The sequence below is a fragment of the Cibotium barometz genome, chromosome 14, assembly GCF_041138505.1.
Source record: "Cibotium barometz isolate CiBa-2024 chromosome 14, ASM4113850v1, whole genome shotgun sequence".
Taxonomy (NCBI): Eukaryota; Viridiplantae; Streptophyta; class Polypodiopsida; order Cyatheales; family Cibotiaceae; genus Cibotium; species Cibotium barometz.
This window is the reverse complement of record NC_141059.1, coordinates 21,146,594-21,157,905: the sequence shown is the minus strand read 5'-3', so window position 1 is coordinate 21,157,905 and position 11,312 is coordinate 21,146,594. Positions and strand designations below refer to the sequence as shown.

At 38.7% G+C, this 11,312-nt stretch overlaps 1 protein-coding gene across 1 annotated transcript; it reads right to left on the bottom strand.

The window, feature by feature from the left end:
• Positions 1-1,365: 1,365 nt before the first annotated feature.
• Positions 1,366-1,893, bottom strand: LOC147631783 (transcription factor-like protein DPB). The gene has a single exon (XM_086807956.1). It carries the CDS (start codon positions 1,891-1,893, stop codon positions 1,366-1,368), a length of 528 nt encoding a protein of 175 aa, XP_086664082.1.
• Between the last annotated feature and the right edge of the window lie 9,419 nt (positions 1,894-11,312).

Below are 11,312 nucleotides of genomic sequence, written 5' to 3'. Positions count from 1 at the left end.
GCTAAACTGTGTCCACAAGAGTGAGCAGACAAACTGATTGATTGACCGCCAAACACAAGGACAAAGTGACCAAATGCTAGGTAGAACTATGCATACGCTTTAGGCGTCTATGAAGGTATCTTTGAGAGTAATACATCGGCCTGAGACTGAGGGAAGGTGTGCTGGAAAACTCCTGAAGAGACTGAACTTCTTTGCCTTGGGTTGAGAGCACAAGTAGGCTGAAAGTATGCACAAGGCACAAGCCTAAGCATACATGCTTGAGTGCTGATGTTGAACTCTAATTTTCTGACTGAGGACTTGGGAGTGAATTGTTCTTGTCTTTTTATATGGCCTATGGGGGCTGATCGGCTGCCTGAAGAGGCTGTTAGCTTGGAAGAACTGCTCATGACGATTGGCTGCAAATGGCATTAAATGCCTTATGTGTTAACAATCCTAAAATGGGATTGATCATGTTGAAAGATAGATTAAGCAACATAATTAGGGTGGATTAAACCACACTAAGAACTCCATGAGAGAGAGAGAGAGAGAGAGAGAGAGAGAGAGAGAGAGAGAATGCACACTCAACACTCAATTCTATAAGGCATTAAATGCCTTATGTGTTAACAATCCTAAAATGGGATTGATCATGTTGAAAGACAGATTAAGCAACATAATTAGGGTGGATTAAACCACACTAAGAACTCCATGAGAGAGAGAGAGAGAGAGAGAGAGAGAGTGCACACTCAACACTCAATTCTATTGCATATCACAATTGAACCATACAATGATATAGGCTTTCTAGCCTTATCCCACTTTACACATCATCATTCATGTGACACTCCCCTTTCCACTCTTTTGGTCAACACTCACACACCATTCAATATTACATGTGGCATTCTTATCTTGCCACAATATCTTGCATCTCCAGGGTGCTTTCCCACATACAACACCGTGATTACATCTCTCAACACCCCCTCTTAATCGAGGTGTTCCACAACTCACCCATCACCCATATCAATGTAGCATTGCACAATTGCAATCGCTGCCTCTCAACACTCCCCCCCTCAATGGTACATTGGAGTGTTCATCAACCAAACATGTGTGCGTATGTCTACCATCTTAGACACCAAGTCCATTTTGAGCCGACTCGCTCACAGCGGAACCACTGAGTCCACCAATTTGAACGTAGAAGTTTGGGTGAGAACCAACCCATGCACATGCACCTCACACGTGCATCGCTCATGCACACATCACACAACCACCATTTCGAGCTTCTAGGTGAGCTCAAGCACGGCAACCCTCATACCATGGGTGATTACAAAAATTTTGTTTTGAGCATGCAGGCTCGGGGACGATTGCCCATCATCAATTGTGGTTGAAAACTTCTCAATTTTGTTTCCTGGGAGTGGCAGTGAGTTTGAACACTTGATGATGGGAGTGGCATTCATCAATTTTGTTTCCTGGCAGTGGCAGTGAGTTTGAACACTTCCCAGGCATGCATCCTAGTTGATACTGAGCTGTGGAATTCGTAGGAGGGGACACATATTGCATGTTGGGAGGATATAGTGTGTCCATGTTTTCCTCCTCCACGTACTCTGCCTTAATAATTCCCCGTCCATCTCCGCTGTTGTTCGGAATGTTATTGTATCTCATAGCCTTTAAGGCATAAGCATCATCATGTAGTTTGAAGGGTGTGTTGTTGAAGTCAAAGTGAACCAGCTGCATATCCTCACAAATTTCGATCTCCACAGTTGCATGTGGTCGAGTTTGGACAAGGATAAAAGGAAGGGCTACCCCATTGGCAGGCACACTACCTGTGGCTTGATATAGACTCTCATTCCACAAATTTTGAATCCCTACAATCTGCTCTTCTAAGTCCTTGAGGTATCCTGCCTTTCCATGAAAAATAGGCATCTTCAAAGAGTGCTCTTCCTAGGTTTCTCACAAGAAACCATTGAGGTGCCACATGTGGTGAAAGGCCCATGACTTCCACCGATCATTCCCATCTTCCATGAGTGAATTCCATGAGCCATGCCCTTCCAACATGCTTCAATATGGACTACAACAAGCCCATCATTGCTTGCCACCACTCAACGAGCATGCACCTCCTTTGCTCTTTGCTCACAAGCAAAGGACCTTGGGATTCTTCCATCCCATCAAGCAACCCTTCACACTGGAGATTTCTTCCATGCTCTAATACCGAAATTACGAGGCAAAACATCACAAATTACCTTCTTGATACTTCTCAAATCTCCATGGCAGCTTTCTTGTTGACACCGAAGACTCTATAGTCTTCATACTTGCTGAAATCTCCATTTTTCAGCTTCTTTGATGATGAGCAGGCTCTCCATGTTGCAAAACTTCCATTTGCAACTCTCTTGGGCAGCTTCTATGCAACCTGCTTGTTGCTAATCTCCTCTCAAACTTAGACATATACTCCCCCCTTGATCAATACACAGGGTACCAATCTTACATGTAGAAACATTTTTATCCACATTTGCCTCACATCAATAGGCTAATCTATGGGTTGAAAAACATGTTGATTTTTAACCTATGTGGACTGATTTTCAGCATTCCTTTAATTACCCAAATGCTCTACATCAATGTGTGCGGCATTGAATAATGGAAGGAGAGTGTTGAATATGTCTTGCAAACATACGTTTTGCTATTTTTTACACGAAAGCAAGGAGTGACTTACATCTTCCACAAATACATCTCTACTCACAAGAATCATCTTGGTAGTAAGATGATAGAGACAATAACCTTTACTTTTCGAGCTGTACCCTACAAAAATACATTTAATAGCCTTATCATTAGGCTTACTACAAATTTGCTGGGATACAAGTACATAAACAAGAAAACCAAAAATGTGTAAGTTTTAAGCTTCAAAATGCATAATTGTATGCAAATCCTTTGTAGAACACCTATTTAAAATATATGTTGCACACGTAACTGCTTCTAGCTAGAAACCATGAGGTAACTCCTAACTTTTGACCATACAACATGCCATCTCCATTAGACTTACTGCAAATTTACTGAGGTACAAGTACATAAACAAGAAAACCAAAAATGTGTAAGTTTTAAGCTTCAAAATGCATAATTGTATGCAACTCCTTTGTAGGATACCTGTTTAAAATATATGTTACACACATAACTGCTTCTAGCTAGAAACCATGAGGTAACTCCTGACTTTTGACTATACAGCATGCCATCTCCATGAGAGACCTATTTTTACGTTTGGCTACATCGTTTTTCTAAGGTATATAGGGCATAATACATTAGTATTTTATCTCATGATCAGCCATGTATGCGTGAAACTCCTTAGACATATACTCTCCTCTCGATCAGTACTACACAGGGTAGCAATCTTACATATAGAAACATTTTCAACCATAGCAACAAAATGTCTAAAGAACATAAAAACCTTCGATTTTTGTTTCAATGGATATAACTAGGTATGTATGAAATAATCATCAATGAATATGACAAAATAGAGGTAGCCCCCAATAGATGATGTCCTCATAGAACCACACACATCACTGTGTATAAGCTATTAATAATAATTTTTGGATAGCTCTAACTAAACCATCTTTGGGGAAACGATGCCCGCTACATTTTTCCAAGAATACAACCCTCACAAATATGTTTAATAAGGGCTTCAAGATGTGGCAACTCAGACACCATGTCATGTTTATGCAAATGTAGAAAACTGCCAAAGTTAAAGTGACTAAAGCATGGATGCCACAACTAAGCATCACCCATTGCCTTTGTGGCAAAAACTATACACATAGCATGCCTTTGTCTTTCATATGCATCTATTCTATAAAGGCCATGAGACAAAGTACCAAAAGCAACAATTGTATTGTTGTTACTTTACGATCATAAACAATACATCAATCATCCACAAACTCAATCACTAAGCCAGTCTTAATAATGACAGAGATAGATAACAAGTTCTTCTTGATCCATGGTAAATATAATATAGATCTAAAAGCCTGATTGTTTCACCATTTGTAGCAATGAGAACAATTTTACCCACTCCTTTTACATGATATGAGGAGTTTTTTGCACATGTAATAGTGTTTCCTCTTATAGAGCAGATTCAAGTGATGAGAACAAATTGTGGTGAGAAGTAATGTGCTTACTAGTACCACTGTTAAAATACCAAACATGTACATCAGTAATAGCCATGCACACATCCTTATAGGAAGGGTCAAAACTACACTACAAAATGAAAGTCCAATCATCATGTACATAGTTTGCAAATTCTTTGTTTTCTACATTAGATGTTGACACATCAGCAGCCATACCTTAGTCTTTATTTTTCTCCTTCTCCAGTCATTTTCTACTCATTAATGTAGTGACTAATTTTCTTGCAATAGTTACATTTTTTCTTTTTCTTTGGCTTGTCGCCTTCCTTTTCTAAAGACTTGCCCGATGACTCTAATTTTGGCTTGTAACTACCTTGAGAAAAGGATTTACCTTTGCAGCAAAAGCCTGATCTTATGTGCGTGACATATCTATTTTGCCTGGATTACTCTTACAAGAGCACAAAAACCAACTTCTCAAACTTCAAGGCATTTGGATTACCTTTCATATGAGTCTGATGGTAGAAGCAAAACCTTGATACGAGTCTAGCAATGCATTCAAGATAGTAGGCACCAATGAATTATCAGGATATACTTCATCAACATTGGCCACCAACTGTTTCTTAAAATCCTTGATTTTTGTAATGAAATTGTCCATGGAGTCCCTCATCCATATGCTCTGACTCTAATTGCTTGCATAGATAAGCAACACATAATTCATTACGTACCTGGTACAATGACACAAGTGCATCCCAAGCATGTTTAGCAGTCCTACATGATCGAATGTGAGGAATGATACACCTCTTGACTAGAAAAGCAAGAAACGTCGGTGTCTGCAAACAACAACAGATGTGCCTTCTACATCATGTTCATCAGAGTAAACATGATGTTTCCCAGTACGACCCACAACATTACATAGCCCTTTGGCTACCAATACATGTCGTATCATATATAGGACCATAACAGGTAGTTGGTCTCGTAAAGCTTATCCTTAGCAACATGCAGTGGATAACATCCAAAATCACTATCTGTCATTTTTTATAATGCCCAAGTAAGTAATCACGCAGCCTACAAGTGCTAAGTACTACTTTGATGCAACCAAGGTAGTTGCTAATAAGGCTATTGACAATGGAGACCTGCAAGGTGTATGAAAGAAATGCAGAGTAAAGTGATCAGAAATTTGACTAGTAAGATATAGAGATTGATATCACTAAAGTGTAGCTCGTAGACAAGATATGGCATGGTGAGTATCTGTTGATGCTTTCTCGTATATCTACACACCTATCTGTAGTAAATCTAACAATACTACTCCAGAATCCAATGAAGAACACTATAAATCCGATCCCCAAGGATATCTGTAGAAAACCAAAAACCACGCGAATAGCCTCCCAAAATGCGCCCGAAACAAAAATCTAACCAAAAAACTGTAGTACAAAGTATTGCACACTTCACGATCTTCTTCTCCTATAAGGGCTCCTTGATTTGATTCAAGAAGACAGGAGACTCGGGGTTAAGGGTAGGCAATAGCACAAAGGCAATGAGCGTATGCTCTCATGCCAAATGTTGCAAATACATGATCTACACACACAGTGTCTTCCATGGTTCAATTGCGCAAGATGTTGAACTATGATCTGCACATAATATCTTCCATGGTTCAATTGTGGAAACATTTTGAACCATGGTTTAGACAATATCTTCCATGCTAGTGATGATTGTGTAGAGTGCATCTACATCCCTTCATCTCCAAGCTTGGATAATGTTGGTATGGTACATGGCTACCTTATGCAATCCCTCGTTATAGTGGGGGAGTGAACATCAATACTAATGACAGTGTCCCAAAGCTCATAAGTAAGAAAGATAGCCTAGCTTGAGCTTGAAGTTTCAGAGAGGGTCATTGGTGCTATTAGACACTAACTAAAAAAGGACAAGATCCTATGAAAGATGCTAGAACTATTAGATAGTAACTAGGAAAAAAGTTTTGTACCGAGCTGAAACTCTAAATACCATGTAAAAAGGTTCGTGAAAAACGCTACTTTTTATATGAAACTATAATAAGTTTGTGCTGAGCCAAAACTCTAGTTCTATGTAAAAGATACATCGTGCAGGTGCATGCATAGAGCACTCATAAGAATTAGGATCTTGATAGCATAAAATGTCAAATCAAATTGCACACAATAATAAAGATAGATAACAATAATCTATTAATGTTATACTCCAACACCATGTAAAATGATACAACATGCAGGTGCGTGCAAGGAGCACTCATAAGGTAGGATCTTTGACATCATAAGACTTCAAACTCAAATTGCACAAAATAATAAAGATAGATATCGTCCCAACTGAGTTAGTGTAGTGGTTAAGCTTGTGACTTGTAACCTCTAGGTTATGAGTTCAAGTCCCACTAGGCTCTCTCATGTTATAAAGGGACACCTATGCTCGCTTGATGTGTTTGGTTGCTCGGGCTCTTGCCCCTTGAACACTCGAGTGACTCCTCCTCCTCGGGTGGTGGATCACCCGAGATAGGAGGATCCATATGAGACCCCTCCGCTGTTCCAGCGCTCAACTCACCGCGGTGGTCATGGGGGATGCCTAACTCGTGGCCCTTGCCCGATGGTACGTGGCCCTTGCCCGACCATGATAATTGGCTAATTGTTGGAAGGGGAAATCGGCTCCACCCACTTGAGTGGGCCCCGGGTGTACGAAAAATAAAATTAAAAAAAATAAAGATAGATATCAATAATGTATTGATGTTATACAATAGACGACAGGCATGTGCTTCGGTGAAGAGAGCTTCAATAGCCGATTTGGAACTGCTAAGATGGTAGTTATATGCTAATAAAAGCTACAAAGTAAACTTAATAGTCATGATTAATGAGTTGTGTGGAGAAGGAGTTGGCCATGTATCTATAGGCTTTGTAGTTCACAATCATAGTCGGTGTCATTGTCTGTGGTGTAGACAATAGACCACTACTAATCGTTGTTATGAGAGCTATGGAAACACACAAATAATGGTTATGCAAGCTATGGAAAATCAAAGCAAGAACCTATGCAAAAATTTTGACCACAAGTCAAGCCCTCTAAAGTGCCATTCTGGATTGGGTTAATTTCTTCATATTTAAAAAAAATTGTGAATTTTTCAAAACTAAGTTCTATGAGAAATTATCCCAAATTTTTTCATATGAAAGCTAACTACCCTTCTATATAGCATTCTTTTGTACAAAAATCGAGAGAGAGAGAAAGAGAGAGAGAGAGAGAGAGAGAGAGAGAGAGAGAGAGAGCAATGGTGTCATTACATATATATATATATATATATATATATATATATATATATATGTATGTATGTACATACGTGTGTGTGTGTGTGTGTGTGTACATATACATATATAGGGGTGTGAATGTGTACACATATAAATGAATATGTACACATATATTTACATATACATGTACATGTATAAATATGTGTATTTATTTATTTACATAAACTTGCACATTTAAAAAATAAAAAAATCATGAATTTTTTGAAACCAAGTTATATGACAAATTATCCTGAAGTTTTTCATATGAAAGTGAACTACCCTTCTATATATATTAAAACATTTTAGCATTCTTTCATACATAAGCCACATGAGAGAGAGAGAGAGAGAGAGAGCAATGATATCATTAATTTCACACACGTGTGTGTAGTTTTAGGTTTTTATTTTTAGATTAATTGGATATATATATATATATATATATATATATATATATATATATATATATATATATATATATATATAACAATCAAAATGCAAAGTGTCGAAGAAAGCAATGAGTTTCCACCAGGGATGAAGCTTCTACATGGGCCCACCTTTTTCCCATTGCCCATGCACATCACCATCAATATCCATGGGCTTTGCATGTAATAGACACATATAAGTAAACATATAAGCATGTAATAGACACATATAAGTAAACATATAAGCACTATTCTTTCACAAACTTGCGTTGAGCCTCACCAATAGCCGTCTACATTTATAGATGAGGGACCATGTCTGGACCTTCCTATAATTAGCAGGACCCTTCCATGCCTCATCTTTGGCCACTCCACCCATTCAATACACCCTACCTCCACCCCACACGCACGATAACACCAAGTCCATAGAGGCCACTCAATGCCCTTGTTACAGTTGTGGGCACTACCATGCACGAACCCGCTGCCACATGCCTCAAACACTCTAATGATGTCGCCTCCCCAACAAAAGGGATATCAAGTAAATGTCAAACAAAGCAACGGGTTCGCACACTACCATGCACAAACCCGCTACCACATGCCTCAAACACTCTAATGATGTTGCCTCCCTAAGAAAAGGGATGTCAAGTATGTTGGATGAGAGAGTAGATACTCTGCACACACAGACACACATGCACAAAGTCATATCGAGCTGACAGAGTGAGACCAAAAGCGATAGTAGGAAGTACTTAACGATAATGATATGAAATGAGTGGAGTACATGAGTACTAGCAACCCTGTCCCTAGGGCTGATGTGGCTAACACACAAGAGTATGTTCACACGAGAAAAAAAACCTTTCCCAACATAGGGTAAAAAGTGAATGTGTATAGGGTGTAGTAGACTACCTTGGTAGAGGTAATAAGTTCAAAGCCCTTTAGAAAGCCTCAAAAGCATCAAGTCAAAAGCTAACATGGTAGTAACAAGTCAAATATAACGTGAAATCAACAGGTCAAAATGGGCTGACACAAATTCTATAGATCAAAGCCTGCAAGCAGAATCTACAAATCAAAATCTACAAGGACTGAAGCGATAGGGATGATACTGAATTTGTAACCCAAATGTCAAACGTCATAGGTAAAACTCTGTTTTTAAATTTTAGATTAATTCAATTTTATATGTGTAGGTTTTGAGGTTTTTAATTTTATATTAATTGACATAAGTAACTTTTCATTAAGTTTTTTTAATTTTAATGTTAGTTTTTCATCTTTTATGCTTTGAGTTAAGATGCAAAGTTGTTTAGACGAATTTGAGAATTTAAATTTATGCCTTGGTTATCTTTTAATTTGTAGCATTACTTATTATTTTACATTAGTAAATTTTACTCTTTTTTTTATATCATTTTGTGAGGAATCTAAATTTCTTAACATTTAGTTCGTGTATACATCCCAAGCCCTTGTCAGTCAAGTTGTAAACAATGAATTCTAGAGGATTCAACAATGTGTTTTGATTTCTTCCTTATGGCTTTAGACTGCTCTTTGTATTCCCAACGCTCGTGCAATTCATGTTTAACAATTTAAAATAAACCTTGAGACATCTTAATCTTGTCTTTTAGAGCCAAGAGCCTCTCCAACTCAATTACTTAGTCAAGCGAATTGGAAATAGGCACCACTTGTATGTGCTACCTAGAATATCATATTTTGCCACAACTGAGATTGGCATCCATCCTATAGCTGCTTTTGTGATCTGCAACTCTGTATGATTTCATCCTTCAAGCACTTTGAAAAATACCATTACTTTGTGTCTTCTATATACCCTTTTTTACCTTGTCTTCTATCCTTGTTTGACCCTATATCTTAAATATACCCCTTCTAAGCAAGAACCTACTTCATTGTCCTTGACTATCTATCTTCCTTAAGAGTACCAACACCAACTCATGACAAAAAATGCATTGGGTTCCAAAGAAAGTTTTATGCCAACACTTCCTTAGGTACTCGGACCAACTCATGACAATGTATTGGGTGCCAAACAAAGTTCTATGCTAACAATCGTGGCACACCGAGATGATTGAGTGGTTTAGGGCTCCAATCAAGAAAACTGACATGCTTTCGAAACACCATAAGGGTTTGAATCCATCTTCTAGTATTGGCTTAATATCAAATATTCCATTGGAAGTGCCTCGTCGCCATAAATATCAACACCATCTTTGTATCTTCTTGAATTACAAATCAACATCTATGGGATAAACGTCTACTATGTGCCCCAAGAAGTTCTCTAACATGATAAGGCTTGCTCTCATTCATTATATCTAAAAGTTTGTGCTGCACTCCGAGCCTTTTGAGGTGTTTAGGGCTCCAAGGTCACATAATCATGCTCCTCCAACCTTCCATCAATGTTCTATATTTATACAAGCCCTAGTTTATGACAGTCATATATTTGGCTTGTTTGACAAATGGCCTTGTCATAAATGTCTTTTAATAACCCCTTGCATCTATCTGGTTTGTTTTGATGAACGGCCTAGTGTGAAATGTCTTCGTTAACCTCTTGCACCGAACACACAAGCTATATTCCATTCTGCCTCTTATGACTAGTGCATTCAAGGGCTTTTCCTCTTCAGTCTTGGTTGCAGTGGATGCTCTTATGTTCAAGAGTGATGACCTACTACCCCTTCCTTTCGATCACACAGATTTGTCCTCAGATGCAGCTAATTGGTTGAAAAGCTATACCTCTAACCTCTTGATCTATTGACCTCCTCCTACGGTGTTTTGGTTGCAACCCTGTTCTGCCTTTCAACCTCTATTAGGAGTGCGAATCGGTCAAAGATGGTGCCTGCTCTATTCGTCGGTTGGGCTCTTGCAGAACCCAGCACAGCACTCCTTGCCTTGATACGCAGAGGCTTCATTGAACATGAGAAAGACTTAATTGCTTTGGACATGAGAAGGTAGCGGTGGTGGTTGTGGGCAAGGAGGAGCAGGGGGGAAAGAGAGGGGGAGGGGGATGTTCATCCAACCTAACGACTTTAGTATCATTTGCACACACACCAAAATGGTGGTAGTAGCTTTTACCTTTTTAAAAGGTGAATGATCAAAGTCAATTTCTCAAGGGCGAAGCTTTACATTACTCGATCCGTGGTTGAATTGATTAAAAATAACTTTGGGGTTCTGAACTTGCAAGTTAGAAATCCTAACTAGCAGTCACGTTCTCTTAAACCCACTTCATGTCATTGCAATAAGGAGATTTAATTGATCCTAACTGGCAGTCACGTTCTCATAAGCCCACTTCATCTCATTGCAATGAGGAGATTTTAGTCGTCTACATACACCTACACCGATAAGAATGCATAGCAGGTGAAAAAATGGAAATTGCACTACACAATAAGTCACTACAATACTTGTTAAAATCACCCACTCACAGAAAACAACAAGGGCTTTGAAAGCAAGTTCTCTAATTGTGTACAATACTTGTTAAAATCACCCACTCACAGAATAGTTAAGGGCTTTGAAAGCAACTTCTCTATTGCAGGAAGAGAGAGCCTTCG